At 28.7% G+C, this 20,543-nt stretch overlaps 1 protein-coding gene across 1 annotated transcript in view; it reads right to left on the reverse strand.

Annotated features, from left to right (window-relative positions):
* LOC100199152 (KICSTOR complex protein SZT2) overlaps window positions 1-20,543 on the reverse strand; it is a 225,030-nt gene that overhangs the window by 184,809 nt on the left and 19,678 nt on the right. The window contains exons 14-17 of the mRNA XM_065806194.1: window positions 20,268-20,383; window positions 20,000-20,038; window positions 6,708-6,837; window positions 382-410 (exon numbers count right to left, since the gene is read on the reverse strand). Coding sequence (XP_065662266.1) covers window positions 382-410; window positions 6,708-6,837; window positions 20,000-20,038; window positions 20,268-20,383 — 314 coding nt within the window. The remainder of the gene's footprint in view (window positions 1-381; window positions 411-6,707; window positions 6,838-19,999; window positions 20,039-20,267; window positions 20,384-20,543) is intronic.

The following is a 20,543-nucleotide window of genomic DNA, read 5'->3' on the forward strand; positions in this document are numbered from 1 at the left end:
TATGGGGGTAACCAACCATTGTTCATTTTTTCTGAAAATATCAACAATGGTTTGTTGCCCTCCTCTAGCAGGTCTCAAGAATGGTCCGAGGGGTAAAAATGTCCAACTGTTAAATGGAGCCCTGATATATATATATATATATATATATGTATATATATATATATATATATATATATATATATATATATATATATATATATATATATATATATATATATATATATATATATATATATATATGTATATATATATATATATATATATATATATATATATATATATATATATATATATATATATATATATATATATACATATGCTAAAAAAAAACTTCTATATAAAATTTTTTTTAATAATTTTTATGACATTTTTAAATCTTACCTGCTGTTTCCATACTGTAATGCTAATACCTAAATTAAATTAAAATAAACTATATTAAATTTTCAAATTAAAAATACTTAATATTCAAATATTGATAATTCATATATTATTATTATTATTATTATTATTATTATTACACACTGCAAAGAGAGAAACTCCTGGAACAGAACATAAGTACATGTTCTGCTATAGGCAGATCAGGGGCTTAGTCCTGGTCATTGTTAATTGTTATATCTTAGCTTGATTTTTCTTTCTGTCAAAACTGTTCTTAAAACTTTTAACACTCTTCTGAAACACAGTTGAATCATCCAAATTATTCCAGAGATTGACAACTTTGTTAGTGAAAAAGTTGTGACAGTGTGCACAATTTTTACAATTTTACGATGCAATCGTTTACGATGTCCTTGTTGTGAAGCAATAGTTTCTGGTTTGGCATACCGTTAACATGGTCTAATTTATTCTCAACTTTGTACTGTAAATGCAATCTGCACGCGCTCTTCTAACTGTTAAAGTAGTAAGATTAAGAACTTTCAATCTTTTTTCATAATCAAAATTTTAAGGCGGAAGAGACTTTCGTGGTCTTATGTTGAACATGCTCAATGCATTTAATATCTTTTTTTGAATAAGCATTACATGCAGGCACAGCAAACTCTAAATGAGGTCTAACATAGATTATGTATAAATTTTTCCAGAGGTTTATATCCCTATTCAGGAAAGCGCTTTTCATCCATCCCAAAATACTGTTGGCTTTGGAAGCACATTTTTTTGCATGCGTTTTCCAATTGAGATTAGAAATGATTGTCACACCAAGATTGGATTCAGAATCTGTCGAGACTAAGGCATTTCCAAAGGATATATTGTAACTAAATTTAGGGTGACCATAGCCAAAATGCATAACTTTACATTTATCAATATTCAGTTTCATGAGCCAAATTTCTGTCCAAGTTACAATTGCATTTATTTCTCTTTGTAATTTTTAGAATCTTCTTCATTCGATATCCTGGCTATTAATTTACTGTCATCAGCATAAAGCTTACTAAAATAATATTTTAAGACTTTTGGAAGATTGTTTATATAGATTATAAATAACAGTGGTCCCATCACACATCCTTGTGGTACGCCGCTAGTGTCATTGGCCCTATTTGAAATGCTATCTCTAAGCACAACACCTTCTTGCCTGATTACTAGAAAGTTTAATATCCACTTCAGTAATTTTCCATTTATGCCATATGCTTGTAGTTTTTGTGAAAGTCTTAGGTGTGGCAATTTTTCAAATAATCTGGCAAAATCTAAAAGAACTACATCAGCCCACTGTTTTTTTTAAGAGTATTGTTGTGACTTCATTTAATGTTCCCAATAAATTAGTAACACAACCTTTATAGGGAGCAAATCCGTGTTGTTGTTTGGCTATGAGTTTATTTAAGTAGAGATGATTCATAACTGTGTCTTTTATGGTTCGCTCCAAAACCTTACATGGAATTGATGTCAAGGAAATTGGGCGATAGTTTGCTGGGCTACTAAGATTACCACTCTTATATAATGGTGTCACATTGGCTAATCTCCATATGTCAGAGATAAATCCTATCTGTAAAGAGATTGAAAATATCATAAAGAGTGGCTTGGAAAATTATAAGTGGCATACTTTTGGTACCCAAGGGTGAACTCCATCGAACCCTGGAGCCAAGTTGCATAGACGTTTACTAATTTCTTTAATGGACAGAGTGGGAAGTCTTATATTTGCTGATGTACAATTCTCAAAATGTGGCGCCAGTACTTTATTTGATTCCTTTACAAATACAGATTTAAAATAATCATTAAGAATGTTGCTAATGTCTGTTCCAGAGTTTGATACTGAGCCATCGGTGCTAGTCATTTTGTTTATCAACTTGGATGCTGTTTGCTTCAGTTTCGCATAACCATATAATCGCTTTTTATTTGATTTATCATCTACAATATATATTTTATAATCTAATACAGATTTTTTTAATACTCCTTTTACCTTTTTTTTGCACTGCACTTATAATTGTTGACAATGGATATAATTTTTGAACGAGTTTGCTGTACTAGTATCCATAGTCGTTGTTTTCTTTTAATTAAATGTTTCAGTGACCTGTTCATCCAAGGTGATTGCATTTTGAGATTTTTAGAGCATTTTACAGGTATACAAATGTTTATCAGCCGGTTGTACTCTTTTAAAAATATGTTATAGCGATCATTAGTTTTTTTGTTGATAAATAAATGATTCCAGTCAACTTTGCTTAGCTCAAAACTTAGATTTGGGAAGTTACCTTCCCTAAAGTTATAACTTGATCTTTTGAATGTCTGTTTATGAACATTGGCTATAAATAGGTTCCAGCAAATTGATACATGAAATTGTTCAGTGTTATCACTAAGCGGTGGATTTGACTCAACCTCAAAAACTCTATTCATGGACTCTGATAGAATTAAATCAAGGTAATTGCAACAATTACCACTTGAATTAACAAATGTTGGAAAGGTGACTGATTGGTGAATAAAGTTTTTACTTAACGTACTAATGAACTCATGATCTGGTGCAGCTGGTCTACTGGAGCATAAAGGAGTGTTATCCAAGTCCCATACAGTTTTGTTGTAATTAAAGTTCCCAACAATACACATACCCGAAAACACCCTCTTTTTGACTAAGTTTGAGGCTGCAACAATAGAGCATTTTAAAATTTTACATAATTGTATGTCATATTGCATATCACTTAGTTTGAATGGAGGCCTATAAATGCAACCAAATAAAATTGTTTCTTTATTAAATCTGATTCCGCACCAAACTTTCTTTAACTTTGTACTACATAATTCTATGTTGGTAATCTCAAAAGAATCAATTTCTTCTGACAAATATATAGCCACTCCCCTGCCATGACTGGGTCTATTTTTATTGAACAGTTTTTATAAATCTTTCTTTAGTAATTTATTAGATGAGTGCATTTATATTTGTCAAACCACGATTCGGTAATAGCAACTATGTTTGGCTTTAGTGAGTTTGCCAAAGCATTTAATTGTGTCATCTTGTTATTAAGTGATGTGGTGTTAGTATAATAACATGTGACATGGTCAGTTGAAAGACATTTAGCTAGTTTTGACAGTGGTTCATCATTAACATGCTTGGATAATACATCTCGTCCTATATTTTAATTTTAAGTAGTAATTTTATACATAAATTCTAATTTTTTGTATTTGATGCGGGCTTGGTTATGGAAAGGAGGGGGTAAAAAATAGAGCATTTACTTCACACACATAAGATTATAAATAGCCTGCTGCACAACCAGATAATTTGGTATCGGAACAAGGTTTAATGTCTGAATATCATTTTGTTGATTTATCTTTTTAAAAGAAATTTATTAATGAAGATGGTGGATAATTTCTCAGAGAGACTGTAAAATTAATTCAAGAGTTTGCAACAAGTGTTCCTAATGATGAAAAACAAAAACAGTTTTCATTTCAAGTTGTTGAATACCAATGCAAAAAACTTTCAAACTTTCAAAACCAAGCATTAAATAAATTGACTTATGTAGTTTGCTATTTTATAGTTTGCTATTAATAATATTAATAAATTGTTTACTATTCATTTTATAGCTGAACTAACTATTATTATGTAAATTGTACAAATGTAACTTTTTAGCTAACATATACTCAACCTTCACTTTTTTTAAACTGTAATGCATTACAACTAGCTTGAAGAAATTGAGATCAATTCAGTAAACAGATTAGGCAAGGGTCAAAATTTCATCAAATAATTTAATATTTGATTCATATATAAGTTTATATCTTACCAAAAGGAACAAGATAGTAGGGGTGAATCATGTAATTTAAAATATGTAACCATGTAATTTAATATATATATATATATATATATATATATATATATATATATATATATATATATATATATATATATATATATATATATATATATATATATATATATATATATATATATATATATATATATATATATATATATATATATATATATATATATATATATATATATATATATATATATTAGACCAGTTCAAAAAAATCTTTTTTAATAATTAAGTGGCTAGATGTTTAAATGTTGTTAATTGATGAAAAAAAGTAAATCATTAAAGTTAAAAAGCATTATTCCAATATTTAGCAACAGCTCAATCAAGTTCACTTTTCAATGAGATTCTAAAATTAAAAAAAAAAGCTCCTTAGAAGTAGATCAACCTGGTACTCAAAAGAAGCAAAATAATATACTACTGTGATCAAAAAGTAAGGTGAATTTTTAATTTAAACTTCCCGCCTTATTCGAATCGTCCAATCTTTTTTATTTTTAAGTTGGTAGGAATGTCATTAACATTTGCGCCAAATTACATGTCAAACTCATAATTATTTTTTTTTGTTTACGCTTGTTTCTGAAGTACCAAAAGTGCATTCGGCGATTTTCACGATGTCTAATTTTGTTGAGCAAAGAAGTGCTATTAAATTTTGTTTGCGGAATGATATTTCTGCTGCTGAAACGTATCGAATGTTGCAAAAGGCCTTCGGTGAAGAGACTTCGGTGATGTCTCAAAAAAATGTTTACAAGTGGTACAAAGACTTCAAAGAAGGCTGAGAACGTGTTGATGACTTGGAACGCTCCGGACGACCATCGACTTCGAGTGATGATCGCCACATCAACAAAATCAAAGAATTGGTGCTTGCAAATCGTCGGTTAACCATTCGAGACCTTGTTGACATGGTTGGAATATCATTTGGGTTGGTGCAAGCGATTTTGAAGGATCATTTGGGCCTCAGAAGACTCAAATCACGTTTGGTGCCGAAATTTCTCAATTTCTTTGAAAAAGAGCGTCGCGTTAAAACGTGTGAAGCAATGCTTTCTGACTATCAAGACGTCTACAAACAAATTATTACTGGCGATGAGACTTGGGTCTACGCATACGACCCTGAAACAACCGACCAATCGAGTGAATACCGTGAAAAAGGCGAGCCGAGACCGAAGCAACCACGTCAAAGTCGCTCAAAAATCAAGGTCATGCTGACTGTTTTCTTTGATTATTGTGGTGTCGTGCACTACGAATTCCTTCCAACTGGCCAAACTGTCAACAAGGAATATTATTTAAGCGTTATGCGACGTTTGCGTGAAGCTATTCGCAAAAAGAGACCGGAATTATGGGCCAATAACTCTTGGATTTTGCACCACGATAATGCGCCTTCGCACACAGCACTGGTTCTTTGTGAGTTTTTCGCCAAAAACTCTACCCATGTTGCTCCACAACCACCGTATTTGCCCGACTTAGCACCGTGTGACTTCTGGCTGTTCCCAAAGCTCAAGAGACCACTCCGGGGAAATCGTTTTGAGTCCATTGAAGAGATCCAACGTGAATCGGCACGCACATTGAAGGCTTTCCCTACCAAGGACTTTTCGGCATGCTTCGAAGACTGGAAAAAACGTTGGCAAAAGTGCATTGGGGCCGGGGGGGATTATTTTGAGGGGGACGATACAGATTTGGAAGAATAAATAAAGATTTTTCATTTTATAAAAAAATTCACCTTACTTTTTGATCACAGTAGTATAAATTTTAAAAATAATAATTGTTTTACAAAAAAATAAATTAAAAAATTTTTATTTTTATTAAAAACTTGTAAAAATGTACTTTTTTTATTTCTAGTTAAAAAACCATAGTTTTTGTGCAATAAATCCAAAATAATAATTGTAGTATGAAATTATCAGTTTTTTTGAAATTTTTATTTAATTTCGCTACTTTTAAGACCCAACATGACATACTTTTGAAAAAACTTCTTTTTTCAAAATAATAGGGACCTGTTAAAAAGTTAAGTTAATTGAGCTGTCCCTACAACACATTATTTAAGTTTGCAATTTTGAACTAATTCTCCTGACCACAAACCACATCAAATCAAAGGGTAGCCCAAATAAAGTTCAAAAATTATTTTTTTTTATATACAATTTTGAAATGGTCTAATATATATATATATACACATACATATATATATCAGGGGCTCTTTGTTTTCCGACAGCGTCAACCGTATTTGTGCGCGGCCCAAATTAAAAATTAAGGCTTTTTTTTTATGTTTTTTACAGCTAATGTTGTTTTTTTTTTGCGAAAACTGTCGATGCTCTGCAATATTTTGCTAAATTCCTCCAGGATGGTGGGGTACCGCCGCCCAGATTTTTTTCCTAGAATAGCCCCTGTATATATATATATATATATATATATATATATATATATATATATATATATATATATATATATATATATATACATATATATATATATATCAAATCAAACACTGAACTTTTTTCATACCGAAGTATCCGAGTTAGGAGGCATAAAATACAGAGGTGAACCTTGCGCAACTGCATCTGGTATAAGTGTAGCAGCTGTATGAATAGGAAACATCTGAAGTTGAACTAGTAGTTGATCTGATGTTTCAAGGCTAAAAATTCATTTATTAAAATATTTATTCAAATTTACATAGAAACCATCATCATCAAAAAATGTGTTATTCTTTTTAATAGTTATACTAAAAGAGATTTTTAAACAGTCTACTACTGTGAGCCATAAGTAACTGTTAAGCTCTACTTTCCTCCACACCAAAACACCAAAAGAAAAGGTTTGTTCTGTTTGTTTGGAAAAAAAGGTAAATATTCAAAACCTTTAGTTAAAAGTATATTTAGCCTGAGTACAATGTTGAGCTTAATTTCTACTTGGGTATTAAATTACAGATACATCTTTTTTTCAAGTAAATCAAACATATCTAAACTTTTACACTAACATGGAAGTAAAGAGGTGTTTTATTCTTGATATTGTTGATTTCTCTTTTGTAACCCTTGTAATTTTTGTATTTGCTTTTGGTTTTTAGAATAAAACTATAATAAGAACTAAAGGCTATATAATAATACGGCTATATAATAAGAACTAAAAATTATTGATGGATCGAGGGTACTAAAGCTATTTTGTTAAACAATTGAAACTTATTTGATTACCACAATTAATAGTTGCATACTTGTATTGATGATAAAAATCTTAGACATTCTGCGTGTATTAATTACATCAGTCACTTTTTTTTGCACTAATTACTTCACTCATTGTATTTGTGCTGATCTAAATATAGCTTCTTTGCTAACTGAACTTCAGAGTGGATATGCAAAACACTGTTATTTTTTATGCTTCTGAGAGAGAGTCAAGCACACTCAAATTACTTTAGTTATAAACATTGGCTGTATAAATATTGTGCTGTATTTTAGAGATATAACTGGTATAAGAAATAAGGTAAAAAAAAAGAGCAGTAAATGGGGTAAAACTTAAGTTTTTGTTGCATCTGACCAACTTAATTTTTGTTCAATACAAAAACAAACAAAAAAAACATATCTAACTAACATTTACCATTTATATGAAAAACTAGCTGACAAGGTTGAAACTGGTGTTTCTTATGGCTTGCAGTTGATCACAGTTATTTTATGGCTCACAGTTTTTTGAAAAAACATATAAAAAATAAGTAGATGTAGACTATTTATATGACAATGAAAATTATAAGTTATTAAACAATTTATAGCAATAAAGTTGATGCTCTATACTAAGAACAAATAGTCACCAAAAAATGAACATCATTTTTAGGGTGATTCAAAAAACAACTTTTTTTGAAATTGTCTGCTGCCACCCCCTATATGTGTTCTATAAAATAAATTAATACTAAATTAAAAAAATTTTTGAGTAAAAAAAGTTTTAGGGGTCGCTCAAGACCCTTAAACATCAGATGGGTCCCTAATATTTTGAAAAAAAAAGTTCTTCAAAAGCATATCATGTTGGGTCTCAAAAGAAGTGAAATTTTATAAAAATTTTAAAAATAAAAATCAATTTATATAAAGATTACTCGTTTAAATTTTATGCCTTAAAAATTATTATTTTTTAACAAAAAATAGAAAAGTACATATTTTCATAGTTTATTCAAATAATTTTTTCAATTTGTGCTTCCATGAATTATTTTTTTTATTTTTGAAATTTTTAAAACATTTCACTTCTTTTGAGACCCAACATAATATGCTTTTGAAGAACTTTTTTTTTCAAAATATTAGGGACCCATCTGATGTTTAAGGGTCTTGAGCAACCCCTAAAACTTTTTTTTACTCAAAAAATTTTTTAATTTAGTATTAATTTATTACATAGAACACATTTAGGGGGTGGCAGCAGACAATTTCAAAAAAAGTTGTTTTTTGAATCACCCTAATCATTTTTGATTAAAACAAATACATAGAAACTCAATTAGTAGTAAATATTTTGTCAATCTGTCAATTTAATGTCAATTTGTCAATCTTGTCAATTTAAATTGTAAAGGTGATTATGCTTTTTCAGTAACTTTAGCAAATTAAAACATTAATAATTCTAGCAATTAAATTAACTAAAAATAAAACCAGCAAAGTTATTTATTTAGAAAATAAAAAAAATTTGCTTTTAGCTTTATTAACAAAATGAAAACATTCATCTAAAGTGAAATTGATGTAATATTTTTTCTTTAGACTTTGAAACCGTATTTTTCTCTTCTTTTTCTTATTTTTCTTTCTAAGCTCTTCACTAGTTGTTTTTTTTTAATACCTTCACCTAAAACAAGGCTGCAAGCAACCACAAATAGAGTTGGGAGCTTTGAATAACATTTGAGTTGAAAACTTGAGGAACCCCTAAAGTTACAGGATATAAAGAAAAGGTGCTGTGCATCAAGAAAAACTTATATACTACGATTGTTAAGGAAAGATTCAATAATCTTAAAGATGTTACCTGATACACCATAAGAATAAAGCTAATTGGGAAGACCACCATGACAAACTTTATCAAAAGCTTTAGAAATGTTGAGAGTAATAACCTTAACCTCTCCACATCTATCTAATCCACAATAAAACCTATTGGCTATTACCATTAACAAATCAACAGTAAAACAAGAAGACTGAAAATCATATTGATGATCAGATAGTAAGTTATTAGATTCAAGATGAGAGATTAAGTGTTCATTAATTAAAGAATCAAAAACCTTGCTTATAATAGTAAGTAGACTAATGAAACGGTAGCTAGACAATTCAGATTGCTCTCCAGAGTTTTAAAAAATGAGGAGAACAGATATTTTCAGCAAGCTGGAAAAAAAGACTCTGATGAGCACTTGTTAAACATTTTTAAAGAAATAGATATAAGATGGATCAATCTGTTTGCCAGCTATATCAGGTAGGATATGATTAGAGGAATCAAGAGATTGATGAAAGTTTTTAGCAAACAATTCAGCTTTGTCTTTAGGTGAGGTGACAAAATCTGAACTGCAAAAGAGAGGTGGAATATCAGATTTGCCCTTTAATAGATGCTGTTAAAGATTATGCAAAAGTTTCTGGAACCTAAATTTTGAGATGAAAAACGAGATTTCATGACCTGAGAATAGTGGGCTTCAGCGTTAGACAAAACCTTTTAAAAATGGTTTCTAGCAATAGTAAACAGACGCCTGTTTTCTGGAGAATTGTTTTGATGATAGGTATGAAAGTAACAGTTACAATTGGAAATTGCCCAATGAGAGGAAAACCATGGAGAAGAGTGAGGCTTGACTTGGGATTGTCAAGAGGGAATAAAAGATTCCATGCCAGCCTGAACCCAAGAAGTTACATAAGAAGCACATTTGTCAGCAGGAAGACAAAAGATTTCTACCCAAGGACCATCACAAAAAAAATCACAGAAGGAGTCCTATTCAGTTTTAAGGTAGTTGTAAGAGGTAGGGGGATTCTGATGATGAAGAAGAATGAGATAATAGTTATAGAGAGATCAAACCATGATCAGAAGCACCTAAGGGTGAATGTGGAAAAACTGAGAACTGACTAGGGTCAGAAACAAGACATAACTCGATTGGAAAAGGTAAATGATTTGAATTGCCTGAAAAGTGACTTGGAAAGTTGACTATTTGTGTTAGAGATTGAGAAAGGCAAAAGTTGTGAGCCTTAACGTCTGGAGAGTCACTGACACTGAAACCATACTATTCAATGTGTTGAGCATTAAAACCAGTAACAACTACGAGACATATTGGTTGATGGATAAAAAGAAAGGGCTTGGTCAATTTTATCAGAAATAAAATCAAAGAGCGCAGTCTTGAGATGTAGAAGAGCGATATAGAACAAAGAGAAAGGCAATAGAGTAAAGCGGTGCTAAATAAAACCACATAAAACAATAGTCTATGGATTCAAACTTAGTTTCCTGACAAATGCGTGAATTCTTACGAATGTAGATGCCCAGGCCAAGCATGTGACTATTAGAGTCTTTATGAATTAAAAGAAAATAACCATCAACACTAAGATCACAAGATGAGACAGCTGAACTCAAGTTAGTCTCACAAAGAGTAAGTAAGTCTGGTGAACTTTGCAGGAGATAAGACTCAACATAAGAAAAATTACTTAAAAGACCACGAATATTAGTGAATGATAGATTTAGAGAACTTGGTGATGATGATGGTTTTTTTTGTTTATAGTTTTTGGTTCTTTAGTCATTTTTAAACTTGTTAAAGAACTTGACTCAAAGCATAGATAGTACTCAGCTCACTATCTAATAGTCCAAGCAATTGCCTTATTACTATTAATAGACCCTAAGCCATAATAAAGAGCTCCAAATGTGGCCTCGACATTGCATACCAAAAGTATGAATGGGGACATCATCCACGCACAACATGGCACTGTTAGTAATCTGATATTTTACAGCTGTTGAAAACCTGACTACCAGCTGGCCTCAGAGCCATAAACTGAATTTTAGAGTTGTACCCTCATTAGGAGATAATAAAATGAGTTGCCTAGTCATAAAAACAGAGACACAAGCAAAATCCATGCATTGAGTCATCAAGATCCAGCATTCAACATCCTAAACTGAAAACAATGTATTATAAATACTGCCTAATAGATGAAGAAGGGATGCAAGGCTGGTCAATATATATATATAGATATATAGATATATATACATATATATACATATATATATATACATATATATATATATATATATACATACATATATATATATATATATATATATATATATATATATATATATATATATATATATATATATATATATATATATATATATATATATATATATATATATATATATATATATATATATATTATATATATATATATATATATATATATGGGTTAGTTGGACAAAAATGATTTTACACTGAAAAAAATTTTTTGAAACCATCTTTAAAGTCTTTGCTTTTACAATCTCTGCCCCAAAACCCCACCTTTTAATCCAAAAAGTGAGGACCTTAAACATTGAAATAAAATACCAATTTTTTTTTCTATGAACTCTTAAAGTTCTTAATATTAATTTGGAATTGGTTGGGAAGTTTACACTAAAAAAATATATACAAAATATGGGCAAAAAAAATAGCCTAAAACACACTAGCTTAGTATAATTTTTAAGTATATTTAAATAGAATGATGCTTGCAATGGAACATAACTCACATATGTCACAAAACAAAAACAATCTTTCTTTTTTGAACTGTATATTTTCAAAAAAATTAGAAAAGATCAAAAAACAAATTTGTGCATTATACTTTTACTTAAGATAAGAATATTTTTTTAATTATAACCTGCCATTTACAACTTGTACTTTAAAATCAAAAACAAAACAAAAAGATTTAAAAAAAAAAAGTAAAGATGCTACCAAAAATTATGAGATCACTTTTAAAGACATTTTTATTTGAAGATAAAAAAGTGACCAAAACATTGATTGGTTGTGCTTCCCAAGATCAAATAATGTCAGCATGCTCTGAAGAAGCGATATGTCCTCAGAACTGCATCCTTTTTACTATAAAGAAACAGTGGATCGATTGAGGATATGATGGTGACATATTTCATGACAAGCACATCAGGTTTGCTAATAATCTATAATTTTTTTTTTGAATTGTTCTTTTCTTAAATATTAAATAAACTTATACAATAAGATAGTTAAGATTAAAAAATCGTTATACAGTAACAATTAAAAAATTGTTATACAATATCAAATATAATAAAATTTTTACTAAAATAATTTAATTAGAGTTTTTTTTTCCTTACCGAATTTTACTTGTGCTTATATTAATTTGTTAACTTGACTCTTTTCACTCTGCTTATGATATGAGGCTACATTAAAAAATTTTAACGCAATTAGAAAAAAATTTAGTATATATTATGTGTTCTAGAAAACTGTTGAATAATCTAGCTGAAAAATGGGCAGCTTTGAAAAAAAAAAAAATGCAACGTAGCAGAATTAGCTAGAAACATTTTTAATAAAAATGCTAAGAAAGTTTTTTGGATTGAAAAACCTTAAATTTGCTTTTTAAAGAAGAAACATGGAAACAATCTAGATTCATACAATTTAGATTAACAATTTTTAAGAGTTCAAATAACGAAACGTAAAATGACACTTAGTTTAAAGGATTTAGCATATTACCAAAAGATAAAATAGATAGAAGAAAGAAGATTGCGATATTTAACATTTATTAAGCGACAAGAGGATCAAACTAAGAAAAATGAGTTTCTATCATCAGAACAAAGTGAGATCTTTTCTTATCAGGATTCCAACTATTTAGCAGAGGAAATTAAATCCGGTGCTTACTAGTATTAAAACTAGTGATTCAACAGTATTAACTAAAAAATTTGCAAAAGAAGTTGCAACCACAGGCGTTTCTAAAAATATTTTATCTAGAAATATGATGCACTTAGTCTCTGACATAGTAGTTACTTCTAGAGGCAATTTGACAGATTTCTCGTTTTCTGAATCTACTATTAGACGGGCAAAAAAGAAAGCAGTAAGTACAAGTGTAGCAAAATATCAAGAAGATATAATAAAAGCTGCAACCCAAAGCAAATTAAAAGAGATCGTTTGCTGTTCTTGTAAATATCGATGGTGATTTAAGACTTCTTGGCATTTGGCCAATGGAAAACTGTACTGGAAAATCTCATCATGATACTTTAATAAACATTTTGGATGAATATATGCTTAGAACTTATATATGTGCTTATGTGCTTTGACACAACTAATACAGGAAAATATTCTGGCACAAACATTAGGTTCTGTCAAACACAGGGTTCAATTATATTATAGCTTGCATGTTAAAGACATGTTTACGAACTTCACTGTAACATTTTTGAGGAAAAGTTCACATTGGTCAAACTTATGCTCCTGAAAATTTGATGTTCAAAGTTTTCCAAGCTAATTGGAACGCAACAAAGGAGACTATGGATAAATCAAAAATGCAGTTAAAGGAACGTATCTAGAAAAACAGGTTAAAGAAACTGTTTAGTTTTGCAAATATGCACTAGCCAATTTAGTATTTCAAAAAGGTGATTATAAAGAACTAGTAGAACTTACACTCACCTACTTATGTTCACATGTAAGCTTTAATGATTATGCTCTGTCCAGCGCAAAAATTGGGTAAAGTCTAATGATCCAGGAGCTAATGATGTACTAGAGGGAATTGAGGAAATATTGAAATCAATGGAGAGACATACTTGGTATTTGGACAAAACCTTGAATCCATTATGTTTTGCAGATAAAGAACTCAAAGATGATGAGAAAGAAAAAGTTGCACAATCTTACAACCTATGAGAATTCTGAAGATCCAATCCTTCTGGAAGATCTAGACTTCACCTAGGAGAAACTACCTAGCTTGTCACATTTGGTTGGTAGGAACTAGTGGTTTATTTTCAGTCTGTTAAATTTGAGTAAAGACAATAATTAACCTTAGCTGAACTGTCCTTTATCTTTTTGGGGCTTTATCAGCAAATTTAAAACTTTCATTTATTTTGTTCGCTGAATACATGTAGTCAACAACTGCTCTGAACAGGTAATTAAGCTTGTGTCAGAGTTTGTTTATTCTGTTTACAATGAAGAGGACAGGTAAGATATAATGTCGGCTGTTCAGCAAAGTAGGGATCAATTCAGAGAGCTCGAAAAGGTACAAACTACGGAGAGTGGCAAATAAAAAATGGCGCTGACCAAGCATAATTTGGAGAATATTTATTTAATTTTTCACCAAAAACAAAGAAAAGTTTGCTGAGCTATTGTTTTAAGGAGGAGGAAGGAGTGGGGAAAGAGGAAGGGGGGGAGAGGGTGAAAGAAACAAACCCTCCGCCACCCGTGGCTAACCCTCCTATAGGGAGTCCCTATATTAGAAATTAATTTTAAAATCAAATTTTAGATTAAATTAATCTTTGTAAACAAGAATTTGATAAAATTTGTCATGGAAAGTTCGAGAGATAAAAAAATTGGTCAATTGATATTTCCATAAAATTATCTAAAATTAGAAAATTTCGCCTATTTTCCCAGGGTCAAACCAATGCACTTTTTAAAAAACTTTCCAACCAATTCTAAATTAATATTGAGGCCTTTCAAAGTTCACAGGAAAAAAATTGATGTTTTATTTCAATGCTTAAGGTCCCCACTTTTTGGTTCAAAAAGGTGGGGTTTCAGGGCACAAATTGTAAAAGCAAGAACCTTAAAAATGGACTTCAAAAAATTTTTTTCAGCATAAAATCATTTTTATTTAATTGGTCAACTAACCCAAGTGGTTGGGATTTAGTTTGAAAAAATTGTTAAAAAAGACGCACCCTAATATAAATATATATAAAAAAGATAATTAAGGCAGAATATGCCTACTTGTGCTGTTTTATTGTGTTAAATAGTGTTAAAAGCCACACATAAAAAAGAATTATTTTGCTCTTGAAGATCACTCACATTGAAGCAGAAAAAAAGGTTAGAATTGAAAAGAGAGTTTACAATGATCCCCCAAGTTTATCATTACTAATTGATCAATTCTCCTATTTGATGTTTGATAAAATTGGGTTGGATAAACAAAGGATTAAAGACTGGTTTACCCTTTTACCTCAGTATTGGTGCACACAATCAAGTTTTAGAATATTCAAAGATTTTGCTAAATCTATAGTTGCTAAATCTCAGGATCATTTACAACAGATCGCGCTGAAAGAGCAGTACAAATGATGCAAGAGTTTGTTCACAGATATAATAAAGAAGAAGAAATTCAGAACAGACTGCTTACTGTTGATAAAGCTAGATTTGCTACAAAAAGGCCGGGGAAAAAATCATCAAATTTGTCTAAGAAAAGGTTAATTGATTCACTTTCTACAATGGAAAAAATGATTTAAAAATGAAAATAATCAAACAAATTCATTTTAACAGACTTTTATACTATTTTAAATAATTATTAATCAACTATAGATAAATCTTCATTCATAAAAAAAATTTAACTGCATTATTTAATTATACTAATAATTCGCAGCAAAATAATTCATTTTTTGCAATTTTTAACACTATTTAACACAATAAAACAGCAAAAGTAAAGTAAAGTAAATTCTGCCTTAACTACCCTTTTTATTTGAAATATACATCAATACCTGTCTTATAAAAAAATAACCATTCAAAATTTTGATATTATTACCTCCCCAAGCCTTTAGAATATAGTCATTTTTGGACCATTTTTTTTAATTAAAAGGAGTCTGGGGGAGGCACAATAGTGGTCCAATCAGGCTAATTTTTTTCAAAAGTTAGTTTTAACACCAATGTCTCACATTTCAAAGGGTAGTTTATTGAAATTCAAAAATTTCCTCAAAAGCAAGTACCCTAATATATATATATATATATATATATATATATATATATATATATATATATATATATATATATATATATATATATATATATATATATATATATATACTTAAATTTAGTAAAAACCAATTTTAATGGAAACTAAAGTTTCCTGTCCTAGAATGAGTTTTGATGTTAAAATACGAGAATACATAATGGAGAACTTATCTTCACTAACAAATAATGAAAGGAGAAATTTATTTTTGTGCCTACATTAGAAATTAATTTGCTTCTTTTATTTAGCAGATCTTTTATTTAGCAGATTTTATTTAGCAGATCTCCTTTGTAAAATAATATTTCGAATTTCTTATTTAAACTTAGTTTACAAATTTTTGAAGCAGGATCACATTTTTTACAGCGTTTAACAATATTCTATTTGATTGAAGGTGCAAAGTTATTTCTTTTAATTCCCATACTTCTTTAGACAGCTGAGTGTTGTTCTTGTACTTTTTTGTGTTAAAGTATATATTATTTGATAGCAAAGATAAATTTGCTATTACATCTTCTTGTATTATAATGTCATTCAATTGTATTATAAACTCATTGTACACTCTACTGTAGTTTGTAACTTTTAAATGGTTTTTTTATATTTTGATTTTGTACTTCATAGCTGATGATTGCCAATAAGCATGAAACTTTAAGTTTCATTAAATGTTTTTTCATTTGTATGAAGTCTTTATTAGTTTTTCCAATGTATGCAGTTTTCTTATTGCAAGATAAACATTTTAAATAGTATATTACATTTTTACTATTGCAAGTTATATGACTTTTTATGTTCCATATGGAACCATTTGGTGTTGTAAATGTTTTAACTTCTTGAAGGCAGCATTTGCATATTTTACAATGATTACCTTTACATTTAAATAATCATACTTCTTTATCAATTAACTGGAACTTTGCAGAGGTCAGTATTCTTAACAGATTGGGTGGTTGTTTAAACGCAATTACTGGCTGGATACTTAAAAAAACCTCCTTTACTCTTTCATTTAAAGATAGATTAAGTAAAAGATTAATTTCAGTTATAAAAGGTTGACAATTTAAGTTGTTATAAAAAGTTGTAATTAAGGGAAAGATTTTTAGCTCTGCTAATCGTTATTTTTCGTATTTGTAATCAGATGTGAAAACAATCATTCTTTTAGCCAGATTGGTCTCTTGTAAAACTGATTGAACTATCTATTTCAGTTAAAGATTTTATAAACTTTATGATATCCAATTATTTTGGCCAGATTATGAAACGTCATTAATATATATATATACATAATAAAATTGTTTTATACCAATAACTTCTTAATCAGAAAGTACTTAGGTAAGATTTTAGGAAAAAGTCTTGTTTCTTCTAAAAACCCAATTGTGAGACATGCATAGTCTGGAGAAAAATCAGTAACCATTACTATTCCTGTAATTTGGTGATTTTGTAATTAAACAGAAAGTTATTACATTTATGTTTTCCAGAACTTATATTATGTAATCCAGAACTTTAAAGCTTCTAATCCTAACTTGTGTGGAATACTGGTATAGAGATTAACAATGTCACATGTCAAAATACAACTTTCTCTCTCTAAATCTCTTGGCATTTTTCTTAATAAATTCCCATCATCTTTAATGAAAGTTTTTTGTTTCATAACAATTGGAGATAAAATTATGTGTAATAACTGGCTTAATTCCTGCAATAAATAGTCTACCCTTAAGGTCTTCTGGTGGTTTCATTTCTATATACAGAGAGTTTGATTTGTTAACTTTAACAATAATTTCATGTCATTTATAAATTTTTGGGGTTATGTAAAAATTACTAGGCTTCCATTTGTAATTTGTGATGTAATTTATTTCATTTTTGGTTTGACAATTATATTTACTAAACCGTTTAGAAAGATATCTAAAGATAATTTTATCTAATTCAAGATTTGCTTTTTCATAAGTATTGAAAGAAAGTAGGTGGTCATGATAAACTAGTTTGTTGTTATAATAAGTCCATTATAATTAAAGTATTACCTTTGTCCTCTTTGATAACTATATCTTTCATTTCTTTTAGTTGTTTTAAGACTATCCTTTCTTGTTGAAGACTATCCTTTCTTGTTGGTTTGCTCAATTTTTAAAATGATTTCTTCTAAAAATGGTAGAGTTGTTCTAATTTTATAGTTTGACTTTTTTTAATTATGCTTATATCAGTATTAAGTGTTACATGTAATCTTTCTTTTAGTATTAGTTTTATTGTGAACTTTATATATCAGAGTCAAATGCGTAAAAAAAATTTTTTGATTGTATGGCAAAACTTAGGACCTTTTATAAGAAGAGATAATTGAAATGTTGTCAGGCGTTTGGTGAAACGGTTGATAACCTTAGGTTGTATTTTTTTGAGTTGGGCTTAGCCAGTTTTTTGAAGCTATTACACTTGACGTTTGTTTATGGTCAGCACCGATATTAGTTGATCCAATAGAAGTTGAGCAATTGTTAATACCATTTTAATGGTGTTTTATCAAACTTTTTGAATTTAGATTATTTTTATCTTTTTCAAACTCAATTTTAGTGGATGCGTATTTTTTTTCTATTTTTGGTAATGCAATCAAATATCTTCTTTTTTACATTACCTGTATCAAAATATTAATTTATCTTCAAGCTCTTTATTTGGTGCATGGCTAATTATAAAATTTGTCACTTCATCCTCAAGGTTTTGTAATGAAGAAAGGAAATTATCTTTTCTTATTGTAAGAATCTCACATTCTGATTTGAGGTGCTGTAGGTCAAATTTTATTGCATTTTCTTCTTCACATGACATAAAATAGAAGTTGTCACTTCTAAATTTTTCAGAAATAAACAAAGATTCTTGTTGCAAACAGTCATGATAAATGTTCAGAAGATTTGTAAATCTGCTGTGTTTGTAGTAAAAATATTTATATTTTTCAAAAGATTTTATAAAATACCTTTGATGTTGATTTTAAAACTTCCTGTATTCTTTTTCTAAATTGTAAAAGTTAGTTTTATGTTGCTGGTATATAGGTAAGGATTCTTTGATGGTTGATTCTATAATTTCTTTAATAAAAGATTTTAATTCACCAATAATTAAATGTAGTGTCTTTCAATTTATTAAAAACTTCTTCATATAGTTTTTCTGCATATTCTGAATACTGCTTATCTGTTGACATTTAACAATATGATTTGAATGTGTTAATAAGACATATTTCTAGTTGTAGAACCGGACAATCAACAGATAGATTTGATAACCATGTTTATAATTGCCAACATGCATATAATACAATTATAGAACCTTTCTTCCAACTTTTTTTTTTTTTGGTAAACTCAAAAATGAAAAGAATTTAATTTTCTATGAAAAACATCTCCACAAATAAAAACATGACTTTTAATTGACATTTCCTGTTTAAAATCAAATAAAAAATTGATATATATATATGCATTTAACTATAAAAGCATCTTAGATTCAACTATAAAAACATTCTTAGACACTCATTAATTATTGCTCAGCAAACAAAACATAAATGAAATGAAAAGGTAATATCTCATTTTGCCACATTTGGTCAAACATTGTCATGGAGGGAGTTAAGTTTTTTGCTTAAGCTCTTTTAGTTGACCACAGTAGAGCTCTGCAGTAACAGTTGTTGCAGTAGGAAGCAACTTCTAAAATACCACATAGATCCCACTGCACTAAAAAAAATTACTACTGAGCTCCACCAGAGGAAAAAAAAAATTGCAATAAATTTTTTTCAGCTCATTAGAAGTAAAAAATAAAATAAAAATGAAAAAAAGTTTAAAAAAAAAGTTTTAAAAAAAACAGAATAAAATTACTTATAATACAGAAATTATTATAATACAGAAAGCTGCTATGTTAAAAACAAGAAAATATCTTGTATTAAAAAAAAGAAAAGAACAGAATACAATAAATTTAGTTAATGCTTTTTAACATATTTTTTCTTTTTACCTTTTCATGCTTTGATCAAATGATTGAAGAACAAATTTTCTAAAAAAAAAAAGATTTAATCAAATCTGGTAATATAGATTTAAAATTTTATATTTAAAATATTTACAACTAAACTAAACAAAGATTAAAACTAACAAAATAAACTAAAGATTTATTAATTACATAAATCAAATAAAATTTTAAATAATATTTATATTTAAAAAAAGATGCTTTTATTATCTTGATTGAAAAAAAAAAAATTTATTTAAAAAATATATATTTATAAAACCTGAATAAAGGATGATTTCTTTGTTTTGTACTTGTGATATCAACAAGAAACTCGTATGGTCCACAAACACTAACAATCACCTCTGTTTTATGAGACATTGATTCAAAAGGCCATGCCTAAAGTTAAATATCTAATATTTAACCTAAAATTATAAATTTAATTTGATTTTTATGTTATGTAAAACATCTTTATTTTATTTATACTACTAATATAAATATTATTTTTAAAAGTTCTTATTTTTTATTCCAAAAATTTAAAAATAATAGAAATTTTAAT

This window comes from Hydra vulgaris, chromosome 09, assembly GCF_038396675.1.
Source record: "Hydra vulgaris chromosome 09, alternate assembly HydraT2T_AEP".
NCBI lineage: Eukaryota > Metazoa > Cnidaria > Hydrozoa > Anthoathecata > Hydridae > Hydra > Hydra vulgaris.